General features: G+C 37.7%; 1 protein-coding gene across 1 annotated transcript in view; it reads left to right on the forward strand.

Moving 5' to 3' along the window:
• RBM27 (RNA binding motif protein 27) overlaps positions 1-19593 on the forward strand; it is an 86769-nt gene extending 67176 nt beyond the window's left edge. The window contains exons 15-22 of the mRNA XM_014587654.2: positions 412-552; positions 2721-2840; positions 4586-4660; positions 4803-4967; positions 8063-8167; positions 8306-8497; positions 15348-15458; positions 16374-19593. Coding sequence (XP_014443140.1) covers positions 412-552; positions 2721-2840; positions 4586-4660; positions 4803-4967; positions 8063-8167; positions 8306-8497; positions 15348-15458; positions 16374-16457 — 993 coding nt within the window. The 3' untranslated portion in view covers positions 16458-19593. The remainder of the gene's footprint in view (positions 1-411; positions 553-2720; positions 2841-4585; positions 4661-4802; positions 4968-8062; positions 8168-8305; positions 8498-15347; positions 15459-16373) is intronic.
• The last annotated feature ends 5059 nt before the right edge of the window (positions 19594-24652 follow it).

Below are 24652 nucleotides of genomic sequence, written 5' to 3' on the forward strand. Positions count from 1 at the left end.
AATCACCCCCCAGAGGGGATGGTCACGCCGCAATCCCTTCTCCTCCATTCTCCTCTCAGGATCTTGGGCACGCATGTACACGCACCTGGCGTGAGTTTTACGCCACCGGGTCTGGGACGCGAACCGCGGTCGACTATGTGGGAATCCAGCGACGTAGCCATTATGCTAACTGCTGGTTCTCAAATGAACATGTATTTTGATGTGACATATTTTAGATATAAAAAAAAATACATATTGCCATTTATATGTTCACCAGGTAACATAAAAAAATAAAGCTTTACAGATAGATAATCAAAGCACTATCCCTTTCCCATTTCTTTATCTTCTTCTTTAGGATATCAGTATTCTAAATTGGTGCCATTCCTATGCATTTCTATAAACTTTTATCATGTGTTCATTTTGTATATGCAGATAATGAGCAAACCACAGGCATCAGGTGCATATGTTCTTAACAAAGTTCCTGTTAAACATCGTCTTGGACATGCAAGTGGAAACCAGAGTGATGCATCACACTTATTGAATCAGTCTAGTGGGGCTGGAGAGGATTGCCAGGTATGCATTTTTGTTCGTTTGTTTTGTTTTTGAGGGGCTTTTGCTATAGGACAAGTGTGCTCACTAGAAAGACAGAGACAGAGAGACAGAAAGCAAGAAATCACTCCTCAGGGGGGATTGCCATGCCACAATCCCTTCTCCATTTTCCTCTCAGGATCTTGGGCATGCAAGCACATGCGTCAGGTGTAAGTTTAAGTCACCGGGTCTGGGACTCGAATTGTGGTTGACCACATGGCAGTCCAGTGACATAGCCATTACACCATCTGCTGGTCCTGCCACGTATGCATTTTGGTGACTATTAAAAATATTTAGAGTTGTTCATTGACACAAAGAAATTAGCAGATTGATTATCATCTAGATTTGTACTGACTGGACTTCTTTATTAAAGACAGTGACAGCCCCCATAAACATGACAAGTATATCTCCTTGATTTTCTTTCTTTTTATTTATTCATTTATTTTAATTTGTTATTATATACATTATTATCAGCAATTTTCCATTTTTGTGTCCATTAAGTGTTCCCCCCCTTACTTTCTCCCCCCATTGCTCACCCTTCTGCCTGCACTGTCTTTAGCTTACTGTTGTTATTACTTTTTTACATTTCAAGAGAAGCTGTTTTTAGCTTTAATGAATCAAAATCCAAAAAAGTTAAGAAAAATTTACTTCAGACTTAAAGCCAGGAAACAGGTTAGGATTCTGTCCAAATAGTAGATAGATACTAAAAACTCAAAAAACAAATATGGACAGAACTAAAATCTAGTAACAATGTACTATAGTTTTCTTCCGAAACATTTTTTTTTCTCTCTCCATTACGCTTTTACCAAAGAGAAGCATAAACTAACTTCTTTGCCAAAAAAAAAAAAAAAGTTTAATTTGGTCTGTTATTTGCACAAAGTCCAGTAAGAATACTAGTTGAACCTTTTGTAAGGAACTTCAGATTAGACCCTTTTAAAAAGCCGCCCAAAGCTACTGAGTCAAGTCAGGAATTCACCATCTGACTGTGCTTTTGAGTACCTGTACTTGGAAGTTTTCGGGCCTGTTCAGAAAGTGACATTCTTTACTTACCTGCCAGTAAGAACTGATTATGATACCAGGCTATCTCACTCTTCCTCTCTCTCACTCTATCTCTGTTAAGCACATACACTTTATGGCAAAAACCATAATTTTAATTTTTTTTTTTCCTTTCTGTTTTTTAAATGATACTGAGTTTGGTTATAAAGAACTAGTTTTTTTTTTTTTTTTTTTCTTGAGAGGTTTTGCTATAGGGCACCTGTGTGCACCAGAAAGAGAGAAAGACAGAGAAACAGAAAGTGAGAAATCATCCCCCCCCTGGGGGGGGGGATGGCCACACTGCAATCCCTTCTCCATTTTCCTCTCGGGATCTTAGGCATGTATGCACACGCGCCCAGCATGAGCTTAAGATACCGAGTCCGGGACTTGAACCGCAGTCAACTACATGGGAGTCCAGTGACATAGCCATTATGCCAACTGCTAGTCCCAAAAAACTAGTTTTTTTTTTGTTTTTTTTTACACGAGTTTTTTGCTATAGGGCGCGTGCGCTCGCCAGACAGACAGAGAGACAGAAAGCGAGAAATCACCCCCCAGGGGGAATGGCCACGCTACAATCCCTTCTCCTCCGTTCTCCTCTCGGGATCTTGGGCACGCACGCACACGCGCCCGGTGTGAGTTTTTAAGCTACCGGGTCCGGGACGCGAACTTCGGTTGACTATGTGGGGGTCCAGCGACATAGCCATTACGCTAACTGCTGGTCCCCCATAAAAGTAGTTTTTATAAATGAAGTTTTGTTTAATTTTCTGGTGGGTACATGTACTCGTCAAAGAGAGAAAAAAAAGTGAGAAAGTATCCTCCATTGGATGCAGTCATCCCACACTCCCTTTTCCTTCATTCCTCTCTGTTTTCAGTATTTCAAGCTCACATGCACACGTACCCAGTGTGTTCCTAAAGCCACTTGTTTCAGAACTTGAACTGCACGGTGTGCCATGTAGAATCCAGCTGCCTTACCACTGTGTCATCTGCTGGCCTTATAAATGAAGTTTTAATCAATTAACTTTTTAAAAAGAGTAAAAATTTGATACAGTCTTAATAAAAAATTATTTTAAGCATTTCTAAATTTAGTCTTATGTATGTATGTTTTGTTTTCATTTTAGATATTTTCAACTCCAAGTCATCCAAAAATGATTTACAGCTCCTCAAACTTAAAGGCATCTTCAAAACTTTGTTCAGGATCTAAATCTCATGAAGTTCAAGAAGCTCTTAAAAAAAAACAGGTAATAGTTTTGATTCTTCTTACTAAGGAAAGGACCTATTGAACTATTTTGTTGTTTTTTAATTTCATTTTCTTTTATATATTCAATCACATTATATAGCTTACAAAGTGAATATTCCAACTTGTGAACATTTCTCCCTTGTCTAGTTGATAAAACTATAAAATTATCTTCACCAGATAATACCACATTTCTTTGTCCCACTTATCAGCAGGTACCCGCACTCATTTTCTAGAGAGAGGCAGAAACGGGGTTGATGGGAGGGATGGAAAAGGGGGGGGGGGGGGAGTACCCTCCAGGGGGCGTGTTACTGTCCCTTTCTTCCATTTCTCCCTCCTTTTGGATTTTGTTCATGTTTGTCTAGGGACCAGTGTGTTTCTCACGCTGCAGGATTGAGGACTCCAATCATGCAGCCGGCCGTGTGAGATCTAGATGTCTTAACCACCAGGCTACAAGATGGTCCCTGGAATGCTTATTTAGCTCTTTATATAATAAACACTTAGGGTAAAAAAGATAAACAAAAAAATGTTCCACAGTTATCTTTCATTGGTTAAATAAGACAAGAATGGGCCAGCAGATGGCACGGTAGTTGAGATGTTGTACTCCCACATGGCCAACTGAAGTTCAAGCCCTGCACCTGGTGACTTTTTTTCTTGCTTTCCCCCCCATCTCTCTCACTCTCTGGTGAGCATGCATGCCCTATAGCAAATTTTAAAAAATAACAATAATATGAAATAAAATTAAATAATTCTTTAGAGAAATAGAAAAAAAGAAAGACAAGGAAAAATTCTTTGCTGGTTCTTTTTTCCTTTTTTTTTTTTCTTTTTCTTTACACTTTTACCATAGGATACATGCACTGCTTGGGGAGAGGGGGCTTGGTGAGAGAGAGAAAGTGAGAAATCACCCCCAGGGGGATGGCCATGCCATAAACTACATTTTCCTTTCAGAATTTTGGGCACACACTCACATGTGTCTGGTGTGTTTTATAGGCTGCTAGGTCCAGGACTCTGTGAAGTTGGACATGTGGGATCCAGCACGTTAAGCACCACACCCCCGAGAGAGAGAAACAGACACTTTTATTTCACTGTTTTTTTCTTTTTTAAATTATTTTTTGTTTTGTAAGTTAGATAATATTTCACATAAAATATAACATTTATGTAATTATTATTCATATGATTTACTTCTGAGTTTCATTTTCATCTGAGATTTAAGAACATACAGGTGTTTTTCAAATAAAATTTTTATTTATGAGTAAATTAAAGATTTAGGTAATAGTATGGGAGACAAAATTTTCTTAGCAAAAATAAATAGATTTTCTCTCATTCGTTACCTAGAACTACATCTCACATTTTCATATTTAAACTTCAAAAAACAAGGATTTGCCTTATCCGCTGGCAAGTGAGAACAGTTCTTATTTGTGTTCATGAAGATGTTCGAGTCATTCAGGTCAATAAAGTCATTCAGGTCATTCATAGAGCTAATTAGTGTCCAGTATTTACAGGTTTTTTTAGTGTACAAATGTAAACTCTATTATTATTATTGATACTTATATTTTCCTTGATACTTGATAGAAATATTGATAGAATATTTTCAAAGGTTTCATGTCTGGTTTTAGCTATTATTTGATTAGGAGGAAAATCTATCTTATCTAAAGATGACCCAGAAGAAGTGAGTTGAGAATACAATAGCATTATGTGTCATTGGCAACTTTTGTTTTTTATTACTAATTTTTCTTTGCCCTTGTGCAGGAAGCAATGAAACTACAACAAGATATGAGGAAAAAGAGGCAAGAAGTGTTAGAAAAGCAAATTGAATGTCAAAAGGTAAGATGGGTCATTATTTGCATACTAGAATTCATGTATAGAACTGATTTTACAAAGTTAACCATAATAGTGAAGTTTTTAAGTCTTCTTTACCTTGAAGTTTACCAAGTTTACATTAACTTTCTTCCTGCTTATCTTGTAGATGCTAATATCTAAGCTAGAAAAAAACAAAAATATGAAACCAGAAGAAAGAGCAAATATAATGAAGACTTTGAAAGAGCTTGGAGAAAAGATCTCACAATTAAAAGATGAACTAAAAACATCTTCTGCAGTGTCCACACCCTCTAAAGTAAAGACAAAAACAGAGGTATCTACTTGCATTTTTTAATTTATCATAGAGTTGTTGAATATCTGCCATTAGCTTGGCCCTTCAAAACTAATTTGAGCCCTTAAGAAACTGTAAGAAATGGGGAGATAAGACTAGTAATTGTAATTTTTTACTGTCTCTGTAGACACTCTATTTGAGATTTCAGAAGAGGTGGTAATACCCTGTTGAACAAAGATAGAGTTTTTAGGTGAAATGTTTTGTTGTTTGTGCTGAAAGTGGAACTACTAGTGTGATAGGGAAGGAAGAAATAATGGATCCTTATGAAAGTCATGACATATTTTTTGCTTAGAAAAATATGTCATGACTTTTGCAGCAACCTAATATTTTCTATTTCAGCAGATTTTTTCTTTTTTTGAGATATTTTTGCTGTAGGGTGCATGTGCTCGGTGGAGAGACAGAGAGAGGCACAGAGACAGAAAGTGAGAGATCACCACCTAGGGGGTATGGCCATGCCACAGTCTCTTCTCTTCCATTCTCCTCTCGGGGTTTTGGGCACACATTCACACGCACCCAGCGTGAGTTCTAAGCTGCCCGGTCAGGGATTTGAACTGTAGTTGACTAAGTGGGAGTTCAGCAATGTAACCATTACACCATCTGCTGGTCACAGATTTATTTCTTTTCTCTTTTTTGGAGGTGGGGAGGGAAGAGTGAAAACAAGTTTATTTACTAAAGAAAGGATATAAAGAGGATGACTCTATAGGTGGAGCGGCCCTTTGAGGGGAGATGGGCGAACAGGTTAGTTCCTTCCTCTGAGAGGAGGGTGAGAACTGTTTTCTGAGAGGGAAGACGGAAGGGCCATCTCATAGGCAGGGCAGCCCCGAGCAGTTTTATTTCTAATGTGATAATATGTCAGAACAAAACCTTCTCTCACAGTCAGAGAATTCCACTAACCTTAATATAGTAAAAGTATAGTATAATTATGAAAAGAATAAGGTGAAGTGTTTTTTGGGGTTTTTTTTTGGTGGGGTTTTTTGTTTGGAGAGGTTTTTGCTATAGGGTATGTGCACTCTCCAGAAACACAGAAAGAGACAGACAGAAGTTGAGAAATTACCCCCCAGGGGGGATGGCCATGCCACAGTCCCTTCTCCATTCTCCTTCTGGGATCTTGGGCATGCACGCACATGCGCCTGGCGTGAGTTTAAGCCACTGGGTCCACAACACGAACCACAGTCGGCCACATGGGAGTCCAGTGACATAGCCATTATGCCAACTGCTGGTCCCATGGTGAAGTTTTAGATCCATTTCAATCTAATTTTATTTCTATTTTCTTACTTAGGAGAATACTTTTCACAATGTTTCTATTACACCACAGCTTTGTAGTAGTGTTTTAGAGAATATTTTGCCATTTGAGACCTGAGAATAAATTTATTATATACATAGAAATCAACTTATTATGTACATTATTATATTTTAAATTGTGGTTCTCTATTGGCATAGGAATATATAGTGTTTCATTAAGGTGGCTTTTTTTTTTTTTCCACTATAGGATGTGTGCACTCACTGGAGAAAGAGAAACATCTTCCCCACAGTCCTTTCTCTTCCATTCTCCTCTTGTGATTTTGTGCATGCTTGAATTCATGCCCAAAGTGATTTTCAAGCCACCAGGTCCCGGACTCAAACCGCAGAATAGGCCATATGGGATCCAGCAGCCTTAACCTCCACATCACCAGCTGGCCCAAGATTGCTTTTAAAAAATACAATAAAGGTGTTATCAGTATTCAAAATTTTCCTAATTATAGGAAGAACATGTGCACATTTTAAAAATTAAAGAATACAGGGGCTAGCAGGTGGTGTGGTGGCTAAGACTCTGGACTCCCACATGGTCAGCTATGGTTCAAGTCCCAAACCCAGTGGCTTGAAAATCATGTCAGGCATATGTACATGCATGCCCAGTAGAGAAGGGATTGTGGTGTGGCCATCCCCCATGGGGAGTGATTTCTCATTTTCCCTCTCTCTTTCTCTGGAGAGTGGATGCACCCTATTGACAAAACCCTTAAATAAATAAATAAAATTAAGATAAAGAGTACACGAGAGGACTGAGACCAGCAGTTGGCATAATGGCTATGTCGCTGGACTCCCACGTAGTCTACTGGGGTCTAAGTCACGGACTTGGTGGCTTAAACTCATGCCGGGCGTGTGTTCGTGTGTGCGTGTGTGCTCAAGATCCCGAGAGGAGAATGTAGAAGGGATTGTGGCATGGCCATCCCCCCAGGGAGCGATTTCTCACTTTCTCTCTCTGTGTGTGTCTCTTGTCTGTCTGGCAAGTGCATGCATCCTATAGCCAAACCCTCTTCCCCTCAAAAAAAAAGGAGTACATGAGAGGGGAAAAAAATCTCTCACAGTCATGTCACCTAAAGACTGATAATTTGTCTCTTACAAAAAAAGAGAGTGACAATAGTTAAAGGGTTCAAATATGAAAGTAATTATGTAACTATTACCTTTGTACTACTAAGTTTTCACTATATAAGTTATTTTTCCTCATTTTGGTTATGATACTTTATTATGTAAAAATTCTCAGCTCTTAACTCAGGTGATTATTCAGGGTATGTTTTTTTTTGGGGGGGGGGACATTGTATGCAGTGATACTGCTTATTATTTTTCACTGATGTAATTATATTCTAGTATTGCCTTTTTTTTTTTTTTTGAGAGGTTTTTGCTATAGGGCGCATGCGCTCGCCAGACAGAGAGAGACAGAGAGACAGACAGCGAGAAATCACCCCCCAGGGGCGATGACCACGCCACAATCCCTTCTCTTCCATTCTCCTCTCGGGATCTTGGGCACATACACACACGCGCCCGGTGTGAGTTTTAAGCCACCGGGTCCGGGACATGAACTGCAGTCGACTACATGGGACTCCAGTGACAGAGCCATTACACTAACTGCTAGTCCCTAGTATTGCCTTTATATTGTATGTTTGTTTTTATTGTATTTGTAAGTTACATCCCTTAAAGTACCCATGTGTACTACATCTTCTTATTTTTCCAAAAGAAATGTGTGTTGTTGTCTAACTATGTTGTTAATAAGACTTTGGAAGTTATCTAAAAAATGTTTTTTTACTCTTGCTTTTTCAAAGGCCCAGAAGGAGTTATTAGATACTGAACTGGACCTCCACAAGAGGCTATCCTCAGGAGAAGATACAACGGAATTACGGAAAAAACTCAGTCAGTTACAGGTTGAGGTGAGATTTAAAAGGAGTTACCAGTCCACCACCACATTTACTGATAACATTTTAAAAAATAGTTTTCTTTTCCTCTGTTTTTCAGGGTTTAGTCTTAACAGTACACATTACCTTCTACCTTTCGTTGTTGTTATTCAGGCTGCACGATTAGGTATTTTACCTGTGGGTCGAGGAAAGGCCATGTCCTCTCAAGGTCGAGGAAGAGGCCGAGGCCGTGGAGGAAGAGGAAGGGGCTCACTAAATCACATGGTGGTGGACCACCGCCCCAAGGCACTAACAGTTGGGGGATTCATTGAGGAAGAAAAAGATGAATTACTTCAGCATTTCTCAGTAAGTTTGAAAAGTAGCAAATGTTCTTAAAACACTGTATTCAGCATTTTCTTTGCTGCAATCTATATAAATGTCAAATGTTTTATAGATTAGAAAATTTAGTTGTAAAACTATGGGTATTAGCAAATTCTTATTAATATATTTGAAGGTCAAGAAGCAGCTCTCGCTTTGTAATTTCATAATGCTCACATAAATGCATTTGTAGCGACAAGTTGTTCCACAGCTATATTTGATTTTTGCTTCAGGATTGCCTGTGGTTTACCAGGTATTTGTACTCCTTAAGTGGAAATAATCTAGGATGGAGATAAAATTCATAGAAAGAATTTGGTAGGATTTCAGACATCCATAGTTATATTCTATATGCAGTGGTGACCATTTTTAGGTATATGTACAAATAGAGAGATGTCTGTATTATTTTGGACATATACAGAGTACATTCTCTTTCCAACCACTTATTAATTCATTTAGTAGAATTTATTGAGCACTATTTGTGCTAGCGTATTTCTAAACATGATCCCATTTCATCTTAAATAACTATATAAATAACATGTGAAACTGTATACATGGGAAATTTTATGTGTAAACCAAAACTTAAAATACCAGTCAAGATCATCTAGTTAGTAAGTGGCAGAACCACGGTAATCAGATTTCCTGTTCTTCAGCATTTTTAGTTATATTGTGCTTTCATGCACACAGAAGAGATAGAAAAGAACCATGAGTCCCCTTCCACCCCCAAGTGGGGCATGGTCATCTTGCAAATCTTCTGTCTTCCATTCTTCCTTCCCATCAGGATTTTGAGCCCGCACATTCACATGCCTAGTATGTTTTTTCAAGCTGCCAAAGTCAGGATTCAAACCATGATTGGTTATGTGGGATCCAAGTCCCAGTGCACAGTTCTTAACCACTATGCCACAGGGTAGGCCCTACTTAACTTTTTTGAGAGAAAATATTTTCAGCTTTGTTAACTGATAGAAAAGTTAAAGGAAATAATAAAGACCAAGGCTTCACTTCCCAAGTTTTTTTTGTTTTTTTCCTGAGAAGTTTTTGCTATAGGGTGCGTGAGCTCGCCAGAAAGACACAGAGAGACAGAAAGTGAGAAATCACCCCTTGGGGGGATGGCCACGCCGCAATCCCTTTTCCTCCGTTCTCCTATTGGGATCTTGGGCACGCATGCACATGTGTCCGGCGTGAGTTTAAGCCACTGGGTCCGGGACTTGAACCTAGGTTGGCTACATGGAGTCCAGGGACATAACCATTATACTAACTGCTGGTTCCATTATTAGTTTAATGCTCATTATTCCTGTTTCTCTTGACTCTTGGGGAATGGTGGGCCATTACAAAGATTGTCCAGATTAGAGGTTAGCTGTGGCTAGTTCACTCTTGGCCCAGTTCTTTCAGTGGTGTTACCCTTATTTTCTTTCAGTAAATGGTAGAATCGCTTCATGTCACTTCTTTGAGAAATAATGATGACATAAGAATGAGAGCAGGACAGGTCCAGGTGGTTCTTATGAAGGGTGTGAGGATATTGATTTTTGTCTTTGATATTGAATATATAAAATTAAAATATCTTTGCCAAGTCAAGTTAGGTATTTAGACTCAATACCAGCTTTAATGAGGTGACACTGGATTAAGAATGAGAGTAGTACAGGTCCAGGTGGTTCTTATGAAGGGTGTGAGGATATTGATTTTTGTCTTTGATATTGAATATATAAAATTAAAATATCCTTGCCAAGTTAAGTTAGGTATTTAGACCCAATACCAACTTTAATGAGGTGACAGTGGATTATGTAAAGCAAAATTTTTATAAATTGGAGTCTTTGCATTAAGTTCCAGTTACAAGGTCAGCAGAGGTGGCATGCCAGTTAAGGTGCTGGATTCCCACATGGTCAGCCAAGGTTGAAGTCCTAGACCCACTGATTTGAAAATCACAACAAATAAGTAGATAAATAAATAAACTTTTTTTTTTTTTTTTAAGAAAGTTCCAGTTACAAAAAGGTAGTTTGTAGTTTGGTTAGGCAAGAAATTGTGTGTTCTAACCTGAGGGTCACTGGAGACTATATGTCAATGTTTAGGTTTAAATCCAGAAGTCACACTCAGATGGATCACTTTTTCTTCTCAAAAGTAGAACTATTCTAGAGCATTTAATGGTAACCAGTTTTTGTGTATATATATTTGATAAGTCTGAAATGTGACATTTAGGTGACAGATACAGGTGTGTCCAAACTGTTGGGAAAAGAGGAAAAGAAAAGCTAAGGAATTAAGTCAGGTAACTTCAAGAAAAAAAACATGGCCATTGATTCTGATGGCTTTGTTTGTTTTAATAGAATACTGTCAGTTTTGAGTTCTGGTAGCACACTTACCCTATTTAATAGCTGTTAGGCAATATATTGGGTCATCGGAAAGTCATGATGCATTTTTGTATAGAAAAACATCATGAGTTTCCCGATGACCTAATAGTATGCTTTTTTTAGAATGAAACGCAAAAGTACAGACGTAGCTACTATGTGCAGCTGCTGGTACCACCACTGGGAAGACTGGAAGCCACATAGGAGGCACAGGTTCAGTTTTCAGGCCAATCTGACCCTGCCAGGTGCAATTGCACATGTCTGTCATCCTAAGTAATTGTGAGACCAGGAGGAGCAGTATCACTCTATGAGACCCAGTCAAAAATACCTAAGTCTCTTTTCCCGCTCTCTCGTAAAGGAAAAGAAGTATACAGAAATCCATGTTTAGACATTGTGAACAGATTTGATTTGGGAGACTTAAAAGAGAACTATTTATTCATTCATTCATTCATTCATTCAAGTTTTTATTATAAGGGCACATGTGCTTGCCCAGAAGACAGAGACTGAAAGAGAGAAAGCGAGAAACCACCCCACGGAAGTGGAGGCATACTGCAGTCCTTTCGCCTCTATTCTCTTTGAGGGATCTTGGGCGCACATGCACACGTACCCAGCGTGAATTTTAAGTGACTGAGTCCAGAACTCAACTGTGATCGTCTGTGGCAGTCCAGCAGCGTAACATAAAACCATTATGCCGTCTGCTGGTCCCAGAGGATTTTTTTTTTTTTTTACATTTAATTCCATGTGTTATTATAGCTTTTAAGAATTATTTTATTGAACTTTATTTATTTATTCATTTATTTTAATTTAACTAGAGAAGGACAGAGTGAGAGAGAGGAAGAAAGTGAGAAAGCAAGTCACCAGGTCTGGGACTTGAACCGCGGTCAGCCATGTGGGAATCCAGCGTCCCCAAGGGGGAATGGCCATACCACAATCCATTCTCCTCTTGATACTTGGGCACACATGGACATCCATCCAGTGTGCTTTCTAATCCACCAGGTCTGGGACTTGAACAGCAGAGTCAGCCATGTGGGATCCAGCCACCTTAACAACACCATGCTTCCAGCTGGCCCATGGTAACACTTTTAATAATGAAAATGGAAACCATCTAACTGTTCAACAGAGGCCGCCAGCTCTGTGGCACAATGGAGATATGCTGCTCAAGAGAAGCTAGATCAGATCCCGTGTGACAGTCATGGTTCAAATCCCTTCCTTGGTCAACCTGAAACACTGGGCAAGCACGCAAGTACCTAAGATCTAATAGGCTAGAGGACTGGAGGAGGGTGACTACCATGTGGCCAGGCCCTGTGGATGGTGCTCATCTCTGTTTCTCTCACTTGCACATATGTATATAGGTGCTCCATCACAAAGAAAAAAAAATTTAAGGTGTTCAATGATGCTTTGCTGCCTTTAAAAACATGTTTTAAATGAGAACATTCTCAGAGTTACCCGTTAGGTTATAAGAATATACATAAACTTGGAATGAAAGTGCATTAAATTATTTTGCTCCCAGTTCTTGTAGCATGTGCTGTCTAGCAGTGCAAATCTTCAGTCTGAGGCCACATAAAAGGCTGAGGTTCATTCCTTGCTCACCCTAAAATAAGCCAGCATGGTGGCACCTACCTTTAGTATCAGCCACTCAGGAGGCTGATGTAGGAGGGGTGTGAATTTGTGGCTAGTGTGGACAACAGCTCCTGAGACCTATTGTTGGCCCAGGTCATAAAATAATTGAACTTCTAGTGTGTGTGTGTGTGTGTGTGTGTGTGTGTGTGTGTGTGTGTTCCAACTCAGAAATTCACACATCACTGGCAAGAATCTAAACTAATTCTAGGGCTAGCCAGATGGCGTGGGAGTTAAGGCGTTTTTCATATATCTTCTTCAAGTAACTGTATTGTTTGTTATCTTTTATGGTAGCACATTATATATAACACTCTTGCATATGCATTTTTCACTTAATATATATTAGATTGTTCTTAGAGGTTGTTTAGTACTAGTGTATGTGGTGTTGCTTCATCTTTTTAATGGCAGCATGGTATTTTATTGCATAAATGTACTATGCTACATTTTAGGGGTTCTATATTGATGGACATTTAATTTTTCCCCAGTAGTTTATTATTTTGAGCCTTATATAGATATATGTATGAGAAAACATACATGAACATGTAGAAAAGTTAGATAATTTTAATAGATATGGGACATTTTAAGAAGTCCATCAATTTTTGCTATAGGGCACATGTGCCGGATAGAGAGAGAAAGTAGGAAATCACCCGAAGGGGATTAACATGCCACAGTCCTTTCTCCTCTAATCCCCTCCTTGGGATTTTGGGCACACACATACACATGCCCAGCATGATTTTTAAAGTTCTAGGTCCAGGATTCAAACCACACTTAACCATGTGGCAGTCCAGTGCCTTGACCACCACGCTACCTGGCAGCTCTAGAATCAGTTTAGATTATCACCAGTCCTATGTACATCTTTATTCTAATTACTAATCTTACTGGTTTGTTATAAGTTAAATAGTGGTAATTATTTGTTTTTAGTCCCAGATTTAGCATTCAAATTGATTGCTAGTTCTTTCATCATATGCAATAATACACTTAATACCTTAAAGTTCCTATTGGAATAAAGAATTGCTACCATCTTTTTTTTCTTTTTTTTTTTTTTTGAGAGATTTTCACTGTAGGGCGCGTGTGCTCGCCAGACAGACCAAGAGGGACATAGAGACAGAAAGCAAGAAATCATCCCCCAGGGGGGATGGTCACGCCGCAATCCCTTCTCCTCCATTCTCCTCTCGGGATCTTGGGCATGCACGCACACGCGCCCGGTGTGAGTTTTAAGCCACCGGGTCCGGGACACGAACTGCGGTCGACTATGTGGGAGTCCAGCAACATAGCCATTACGCTAACTGCTGGTTCCCAGAATTGCTACCATCTTTGATGGGCAGTTGTTTATTTAAAATTGAAATTTTGGGGCCAGCAGATGGTATGGTGGTGAAGGCACTGGATTCCCACTTGGTTGACCATGGTTCGGGTCCTGGACATGGCAGCTCAAAAATTATAAAAGATAGATAGATAAATATATTTACTTTAAATTAAAAATATTAATTGCTTCTTTTTTCTAAAAGTAATATATTTTATTTAAAATTTAAGTATACATATGACGAACAAAAAATAACGAAAGCCTCTCTATAATTGGAGCATGCATTGAAAAATAGAGTAAGAGCAAAAGATATCTCATACATATTACCTGATTTTTAAGGGATGGTAAATATGTATTCAGATAGGACCATTTTGACGTATCAGTTGGTATGTGTCCTCAGTCACAATATTTTGTGTTAGGTTATAAGCATTCAATCCCACAAGCACTGATGGGAGCGCTTTTCTTAGATCATTGAATTGATACGGGTCTGGCCTAATGTACACTCTTACTGCGCATGCTCCACCTGTTATGTGTAATCATTTGACAGTGCTTCACGAGGTTTATCATGATTTTTTTTTTTTTTTTAGATAAGCTAGAGTGAAACCCCAAATAAAAAAGAACTCCAGCTATTATGTTTTTGAACTTCACCCAGTAAGAGAATACTCTACAATTCACCACCCAAGATAGGAAAACCTATAGGGATCACTAAGCTCTTGTTTTTATGAAGAGTTGGATTCCTATTCTTTTGTGCCTGTCACATTGTCTAAAATTAAACTTTTACTTTCTATTATTGAAACTGGCTGGGGGAGAAAAAGAAGCTTAGAAAGTAGTACCAATAAATATATTCAAAACAACTTTTTGACCTTGACTTAGGATAGGAAGTCTTAACCTTTATTGAATGCATAGGTAAGCGGGGAATATGCATCACTTGTGCAGCATTTCAGAAGAGGAAGTGGAGAGAACGTTACCAAATAGAAGTGCTAGGAGATGTGGTGAGATGAACAGACCCAGGATGATTCTCTTATTTAAAATTTATGTATTTAAAGGTTCTACATCTTAATGTGTAGATACCAAAGCTAAAGGTCAATGATTGTATTAAGAAAAGTGTATTGGGGCCAGCAGGTAGCTTGGTGGTTGGAGTGCTGGACTCCCACATGATCACCTACAGTTCAAGTCCTGGATCTGGAAGCTTGCTTTTTCACTTTCTCTCTCTCTCTCTGTCTCTGATCAAATAAGATAAAAAAAATGATCATGAATAAAATTGAATAATACTTTAAAAAATAAAAGAGTACTCAATGTCCTCATCATTACTTTTGTAAATAGAATGACTGTATATTACCCCAGCCAAAGCAGATGTTAAAATTTACCTGACTTGAATAGAAACTACACTGCTCTAGGAAGCCAGAACATGTAGTTACTCCAACGAAAAGGATCTTTATTATTTTCTTGCCCTCATTGGAGATTACTTGTAGATCCACCTTAGTCAGTTTCCCCCCACATTATTAAATGTTTTAAATAGCACAGAATTTAAAGAAATTACTAGTAAATTTGAGTGCAAACTTATGTGTTCTTCCAAAATATATTTTAGGCTGCAAACCAAGGGTCAAAATTTAAAGACCGTCGGCTACAAATATCATGGCACAAGCCCAAGGTACCGTCTATATCCACTGAGACTGAGGAAGAAGAAGCCAAGGAAGAGGTAAATTTAATGATTGAAAATAAGAGTCACATTAGATCACTTCCCAATTATACATTTTTGTTGACACTAAATAGAGTAAACCAAAAAATAAATAATGGATTTTTCTCCCCTTGCATGTACTTATGTAGAACCAGTGTTTAAAGCAGATACAGAGATACAAAACACTCTTTTAGGGGTTATTTTGTTTTGGTGTAGGAGAAAGAGTTTTTTACTTTGTTAGAGTGAGCCCTTCGCCTGCATTGTAGATTTTTCCTCATTTGTCATAATCTTGGTTTTAAAAGATGCCTAGAATTTGCAATTGATCAAGTGTCTTCTGCCTATATAGATAACCTCATATAATAAAAACTGAAATGTCCCCTATATTAAAGAAAAACAAAAGTGTTGGTAGTCTGGTAATATTTGTAGATACTTCCACTTTGTGTATGATTTTAGACTTTTATATAAAATTGGGAATGTTAGTGTCATAGAAAAGTTAGCTATTCATACCTCACAAATAATTGGGTGAATTTAAAAGGAAAGATTGCGGGAGGTTGTTTGTGTGTTTTTGGATTTAGGAGTTTAAGTGGTCTTTGTTTTTCCTCTCATTTTTAAATTGAATAAGTGTCATTCTCATTAATTTGTCAGAAACATATCTCATAGACTTTCTCTTTTATTTCCCCTACTGAATGTCCACACATTATTAACTTTATTTTTCTGATTATATTGGAATAGAAATCAGCAAATTTAACAGGGAAGAATAGTTTGTTTCCATTAAAAAAGTGCTTTGAATTTTTTTGCCCTGAAAGGTACTCTGCACCACTTCTCATTTCAGACTGGGCTTTGTATACTAGTCTATCTGTCCTTTCACCTAAAAAGTATTTTACTTAATGTTCTTATACCAATAAGCAGATTTTACCTACCCTCTCTTTCTTTCAGGAAACAGAAACTTCAGATTTGTTTCTACATGATGATGATGATGAAGATGAAGATGAATATGAGTCTCGTTCATGGCGAAGATGAAACCTGATGCAAGCTGTATAATTTTTAGGAATATTGTTTAGAAGAACAACTTTTTAAAATTATTTAAAGAAGTCAATGAGCCAAAAAAATTTTTTATTTTTCTTTTCAACACAGTAGGTTTAAGGACAGCAAGTTTGCTATTTAAACACATCTCATAACTGTACATGATATTAAAGCACCAAAGGCCTAGTGACTTTTACATAGTTGTGAAGATCCACGGGAATGATATGGATTATCTCTAGAGCCTTATTTCCACACCATCTGTTTTTGTTGCTATTGGTGTTGGATTATGATGTAAATGACAGGGTGTTCAGAAATTTTATTTTGGATTATAATCTGCTGATAAAAATTTCATTAAATGTCTAAATCACCTGGAATCTCTTAACTCTCAGCTATTATGGATGGGTCGTCAGACAATAGGAGATATTTGTAATTAAAATACCCTTTTGCTTTCAAGAATTGTCTTGGAAGATAAGTAGATTTATTTTAGTGTGTTTTTTGTTTTGTTTTGTTTTTGTTTTTGTTTTTGTTTTGCTGTGGAAGAGCCTAATTTTTATTCAATCTAAACATTTTTTCAGAGTTTTTATGTATAGTAGTACTATTACAGTGAAATCACAGCAATTCTGTGTTCGTAAATACTATAAGCTAGCTCTGTGTTATTTTCATTCTCTCATCATATAACTCCTGGGCTTTTCCTGCTATTGATCCTTGGTTTGCTTTGGTACTTGGTGAGCATTGGTTCAGTTGGTCCTCCCCCCCCACCCCGCAAACATTCTCAAAATGTGGAAGACTTTCACCTGTTGCCCCTTTTTTGTTCCACTTTTTTTCCTCTTGTCTTTTTATTTAAAGACCTGACTACCCATTATTGAGATAAGTGATTCATTTAGGCCACCAACAATCTGTTCTTAATAAAAAGTTTAAACTAGCATCTTGATAAATAAGTGATGTTTTGATGAGAATAATAGATATTGGTGGGGAGAGAATCACCAGCTTTTTTTTTTTTCTTCCCTCTTTTAAAACTTCAGGTTAGTTATAGTTACACAGAAGGGTTTAAAAAGGTGTGAAATTCTTTTTCTAAATTTAAACCATGGTGGTGAGGTGACTGGGGGTAGGATGGGGTGGGAATAGGGATGGGTTAAGGGGTTGGGTATGCTAATAAATGGGAGTCATAACTTGACTTTGATCAGATGACCTTATATTTTCATAATTTTGTAGCTTGTTGCTATCCATGAACATATGCATCCTTCAGTAGACAGTTTACTTTACTGTGTGCATTTTTACTGTACACTGTATAGAATAGAGTATCTGTTAAGTAAATATATATGTAAATTTATGTCCTTGTGTTCTCAATGTTAGATGGAAAAGCAGAGGAGCAACACTACACTGTATGACCCCTGGGGAAATAAAATGATTCATGTACATAGGATGTCACTTTTTTAAGGATATGCACATCCATGTTTTTATATATGTGTGGTGTGAAAATTTGAAACTTCCTGTTGGGTTCAGAAGGTTCTTAGTGATCATTATTCCAAGGATTTTATTTCCTGAGGTAAAGACAGTTTCTCAAAATAGAAACTATTCACTAAGAAACTTAAAACCATCAGGATTCCAGATTCACTTAGCTACCAGTAGTTAAATCCCAAGTTCTGATCATCTTTCTCGTCTACATATTTTCCTGGAATGATGTGTCAAACCAGGACTATTTTTTAAGTTGATGTAATTTTCCCTTCATAATCATAAGGACTTCCTCTTTTAGGTTATTATATTTCTTATAACACTGAAGCTAAAATAAGCTTATAAAAGAAGGAAAACATTAGAACTGGGTACCTAGAATAAGCAATCTTGCTCCTTACTCCTCCATCATCTCTAATGAAATTTTCTTGATGTCTGTGGCTCAGTCAGTATATATTTTGAAAGATTCATTGTGGTGAATATTTTGAGTCCTGACAGTTTAAACGTGATAGAGGGAACAAAGGATTTATATATTTTTTGTACAAAGTTTTTTCTTAAACTGTATAATTTTGTAAATAGTTTGTTTGGGTTTTTTTTCTTTTGTGTACTAAAACTACCAGCGTATAGATTTCAATAAGAATTGTTGTATTTTTGTATTTGGAAACTGAAAATTACAGTAAATTAATGGAGCTGTAAGAAAATTTTCAGTAGACTGACAGTTTAGCAGAATGAGATTCCTTTTCATATGATTTTTTTAACCTCAAATTGACAAATTGAGGATTTGTTTGACTTTTTAATTATTAGGGGTAGGGAGATGTAAGAGAAGAGTGTAAAAGTGAAGAGCAGATAGGTTTTTGAGTAAGATTTAAAGGCCTTTGTATGAAACTTGGTTTTCAGTATACCTTAAATAGGACCAAAATACTTTAAAAGTTCCCTTTCTCAGAATTCTAAAACATGCTTGATTATCAAAAATGAATTTAAAATATGAGTTATAGTATTAGAAAACTTAAGGTTTCATAAAATAGGTGAATATATATATATATTTGATAGATATATATATATTTCCCCACTCTGGGATTTTTTTTTTTTAACCCCTACCTTCAAATCCCCAACTGTTAGAATCTCTCTTAAAAGTGAATAATTACTGTGATTTGTTTTATTGGCATCTTCATTTTTAGAAATAACATAGCCTCTGAGACAAATTCGTTTGTTCATAATGTGTATGACATCTCTAAGTAGCTGGTCAGCAATAACAGCCACCAGGCTGGTGAGGTCAGCTTGATTTATTAGTGGATTACTGCCCATGCTTAAACAGGTAACCTCCAGGAATGCAAAATCTCCTTCAGTTTCGTCATGTAACATTGGGACAGTATTGTCACCAGTTAAGATGATAAATTGGAAAAGAGTCCTATTAAGGTGAGAAGGGTCCATGGCAATGGATCATCATTTCAAAAAAGAAGGAAAAAAATGATGTGAAAAGGAATAGTGGTTCCTCTTGATGTATAGTATGCCTGTATTATAGTTTTTACAAAATTGTGAACTTGTGTAATAGTATAATAGGAGATATTGTTGAATTTCTAACTGTTTATACATTTAAATTCATATATGTATTGTTTGTTTTATTGATTACAATCTGAATTTCTAAGACGCATGTTGACTTTTGCAATAAAGATGCAATATGGAATGGTTCACAATTGGAAAAAAAAAAAGAAAAGAAAAAAGATGAAAGTATTACGAATTTAAAAGAATTTGGAAAATTTATGAACCATTCCAAAAATTATTACAATCACCAAAAGAGCTGTAATTCTGGCTTGTTCTGGAAAGAAAGAAAATGTGTGTGTAAGCTTGCTTGTAAGAGTTGAATGTGGATATGCATGTGTGTTTTATGTTGGGTTCATGTACATGAGAATGTCACTCAGTATGAAGCTGGGTTCAGAGTCACTGGCTGTTAAATATTCAGTAGAATAAATCCCTCAATAGAGTAATCTGGAGAATGAGAGAAAAGGGTGTTAAAGTGCTACTTGTAACTTTTGATGGCCCTATTTTTTTTGTTCCTGGATGGATCTTGGTATCCCACATATAAAGCACAATTTTACGAAAATAATAATTCTGATATTATCTTGAGGACATTAAGTTGAACAGGGAGAAGGAAAAGGACACTTAGAAGAGGAAACTTAAAGGTACATCAGATCTAGGTGTTAGCAGGTGGTGCGGTGGATCCCAAATGGCTGACTGCAGTTCAAGTCCCGGACCTGCCTGCATAAAAAAAACACTGGACGTGTGTGCCAGCTCAAAATCCCAAGAGGAGAATGGAGTAGAAGAGATTATGGCATGGCCATCCACCCAGGGGGTGTTTTCTCAGTTTCCCTCTCTCTGTGTCTTCAGCAAGTACATGCGCCCTATAGCAAAAGAAAAAAAAGTACATCAGTTCTAAATGTGAAGATTTGTAAAGAAAAACAGGAAAGGGCAGTGATCTTACACATGAAGGACTGAATAGTCATGGGAAGAATGGAAGTACATCACATAGTCTCCTGTTTTCTCATTAGAAAAAAAAATGCTTTTTGGGGGGCTAGTTTCTGCTATAGGATGTTCACCTGAGAGAGACAAAAAGAGTGAGAAATCGCCCCCTGGAGGAGATGGCCATGCCACAAGCCCTCTTCTCCAGTCGCCTATCGGGATTTGGGGAATGCACACACCCACACATCCGGCATGATTTTCAAGCCACCCGATCTGGGACTTCAGCTGCACAGCCAGCATGTGGGATCCAGTGCCTCAACTTCCACACCACCTGCTGGCCTCTAAAAATTTACTGTTTTCAAATTCCTCTTCAAATGACCACACATCATCTAGGAAGGGTAATTTCTTTGGATATATTTGTTAATTTATTATTATATGGGAAAACGCTAAAGAATGAGAGTAAATTTTGTTTTCATCCTTTTCAAATGTGAAGGAGCTTCAGAAAGTTCATGGAAAATGTATATTACACAAAAACTAGGGGTGGATTTCAAAAATTTTTGCACCAAAATAAGCACATAATTTAATTCACCTTTTCCTGTGATCTTTTTGGAGTTTTCTTTTTAACGATTAGAGAAATTTTGTTTGTGTTTCCTGAATTATGTAAATAGCAAGCTGGGTGTGACCATTTATAAAATATTTTTTAAATTTATTCTTTTTTTTTTTTTTTTGGAGAGGTTTTCACTATAGGGCGTGTGTGCTCACCAGACAGATAGAGACATAGAGACAGAAAGCGAGAAATCATCCCCCAGGGGTGATGGTCATGCCGCAGTCCCTTCTCCTTTCTCCTCTCGGGATCTTGGGCACACATGCACACGTGCCCGGCGTGAGTTTTTAAGCTACCGGGTCTTGGACGCGAACCACGGTCGACTACGTGGGAGTCCAGCGACATAGCCATTACGCTAACTGCTGGTCCCTCATTCATTCATTTTAATTTGACCAGAGAGAGACACAGGGAGTTAGGGAAAGTGAGAAAGCAAGCCACCAGGTCCAGGACTTGAACTATGGTTGGCCATGCGGGACTGTCCAGCGCTTAACCACTACTACTCCTGCTGGTTGCCCCATGGCCATTTGTTTTGAATATATCATAACTGAAGCTGTATATGTTTATCGGGGCAGGCATAATTCTGAACATAGTTATTTCTGATTAACAGTAACAAGTCAAACATTTTACTAAAGTGGAGCTCTCATTAACAAATTACTCGTTTTGTTTGATGCTTTTACTGATTTTGAGCTAAATCATGCTAAAGCCGAGGGTGGACTTTGAATAATGAGCCCCAGCATACTATCTTCTCTGGATCTAGTTATGTTAACAGTATACACAGATATGATTGGGCATGTCAGCATATGCAGTATTGGATGAAAGAGTCAGGGTTTCTTTAGACCAAGTGGGCCAACATCATCTGGCAGGGCAGACTTACTCATTTTCAATCTCAAAGGTCTCCTTATGGGGCCATCCAACTTAAATTAAAATAATAATAACAAGGACCAGCAAATGGCGGAAAGGTTACATCACTGGACTCCACAGTCAACTGCAGTTCAAGCCCCGGATCTGGCGCCTTAAAACTCATGCCAGGCACTTGTGCTTGCATGTTCAAGATCCTGAGAGGAGAATAGAGAAGGGATTGCAGCATGGCTATCCCCCCCAGGGTGTGATTTCTTGCTTTCTGTCTCTGTATAGCAAAAATCTCTTTTAAAAAAATCTGTTATTGCATGTGTTAGGGGTCACCTACCTAAATGCCTAGTTGTTTTTACTACCAAGAGATCTCCTTTCAACAGGATCATATATCATTTGTTTTATCTGTTTTTCAGTCGACCTTAGGTTTAACTAAACCATTTTAGCATTCTGAGATAGGCGATTTAATGCAGGTGAAATTAAGATCAGAACAGTGCTTGATGATTTACAAGGTATTTGTAGTTTGCATCAAAGACTTGTGCAAACAGTTTTTTTGTGATGGTGGTAGTCATGGTGGACATTAAATAAGCACAATAAAGGCCCGTCCTATAGCCTAGAGGTTAAATGGTCTGGACCCTGCAGAGCTGACTGCAGGTTGAATCTTGACCCTGGCAGCTTGAAAACATGCCTGGCACATATGCATGTGTGCCCAAAATCTGACAAGATCAAAAAATGGAGGAGATGGGATGGCAGCATGATTACACTTCATTGTGGGGTGCTTTCTCCCTCTATCTGACAAGTGCACATGTCCTCTGGCAATTAAAAATAAGCATGACAATTCAATAAATAAAAATAAAACTAGCAGCAATGTTTATCCTTCCCCTTATTAAAGAGCAAGGAAAGAAGGCTTTAATAGCCTGTTAGCTCATTTTGAATGAAAATAAACCTGTGTTCCTTACAGCACTTAGGTTTCCGAAGTACTTAATTTTGATATAGGGATCCATTAGTTCTTAAAATCATATTTAAGGGCTATGGTTTAGTACTTGATTGTTCAAAATTGTTACTTTTTTTTGGAGAGGTTTTTGATACAGGGCACGTGCGCTCACCAGAAAGACAGAAAGCGAAAAATCACCACCACCCCCCAGGGGGGATGGCCACGCCGCAATCCCATCTCCTCCATTCTCCTCTCAGGATCTTGGGCACGCACACACACGTGCCCAGTGTGAGTTTAACCTACTGGATCCGGGACTTGAACTGTGATCAACTACATAGCAGTTCAGTGACATAGCCATTAATGCCATCTGCTGGTCCTAAAAATTGTTACTTTTTAAAAATTCAGTTCTTTGTTGGAGAGTAGGGGTAGAACAAGCCTTTTAATCACTTAGCCATGCTTCTGTTGATTAAGTTCTTAATACTATTTTGTAAAAACCTTATAAAGGCGAATGTCCTATGGATAGTTTTCTAAAGTCCATGTAATTTCATTTCTTCTTAGTTTTCCCCAGATAGCTATTATTGAGAGAGATTGACGTGCTTCTCCTAGTTTTAAAAAAAAAATGCTACAAGGTGCCTGAGCTTGCCAGAGAGAGAGAGGGAAAGTGAGAAAGCATCCTCAAGGGGGATGACTACACCATATCCCTTTTCCATTCTCCTCTTGGGATTTGTGGGCATGTACATGTTTTTTAAGCTGCTGGGTCTGGGACTCAAACTGTGCTGTCAGCCATGTGGCATCCAGCTGTCTTAACTACCATGCCATCTGGCTGGCCCTTTTTCCCAATTTTAAGTTAGATAGTAAAGGCTAACACAGACCTTAGCAAATTAAAGTTATTTCTGTGTGAGGATTTGACTTCAGTATGGAGGTGCTCACATGTTGATTTTGAGTTCTTAGTCCAAATGCTGCCTGTTTAAACATATTCCTACCTAAATGATTGAATTCTAATCTTGAACTACCCTCCAACAAAAGGCTTAGTTTTTTACTATAAAATTCAAGTTTTTTATATGCAGAGTCTGTAGGGTGCTCTAAAAGGCAGAATTTAGCCTTAGAGCAGTGACTGAACCTTTTTTTTAACAGCAGCTCACAGACGTTTTGTATTAACCCAATATACATACACACACACCAAACAAAAGTTTACAAAACAATGCTCGCTGTCCAGTATGAAACCGATATTTTTATTCTATTAGCTAAAAGTTTCATGTCAAGACCCACTATTTGTCTTTCAAAATTGCAGTTGAGAAAGCTAACCTACTGAGTTGCAGGGTAGATTGTATTTTTTTTTTAAAGAATTATTTAATATTTATTCGTTAATTTATTTTGACCAAAGAGACATGGGGTAGGGGGTAGTGAGAAAGCAAGCCACCAGATCTGGAACTCTCAACTGTGGTCAGCCATGTGGGAGTGTCCAGCGTCTTCACCACCACGCCAACTGCTGGCCCCAGATTTATTTTGAAATCACTGTCTTCCTCGGTATGACCTTGTCAATACTGTTAGGTTGTTGAGAAAACCATGATGTATTTCTCTATGGGAAAGTCATGACTTTAACAACAACCCAGTATTTTGAGTATAATATGATACACTTGTATCTTCTGTATGTACTTTGCTTGGAAAACTAGTCTGAGGTCTAAAGTTAATCTTTAGTCTAAAAGGTGAAAATAATGTATGAATCAGCTTCTTAACTATTATAATTACCTGATGTTCTCTCTTGAATATGAAGAGCATTTTATACTTTGCGATTTTTAAAACAGACAACTTCTGAGTGACTTTTAAAACTTGTTTGCAGTTTTATATTTCTGTCAGTGTCCGTCCTGAGAAGGGAATGAAATACTCCTACATTTTATG

This window comes from Tupaia chinensis, unplaced genomic scaffold, assembly GCF_000334495.1.
Source record: "Tupaia chinensis unplaced genomic scaffold, TupChi_1.0 Scaffold000228_1, whole genome shotgun sequence".
Classification (NCBI taxonomy): domain Eukaryota; kingdom Metazoa; phylum Chordata; class Mammalia; order Scandentia; family Tupaiidae; genus Tupaia; species Tupaia belangeri.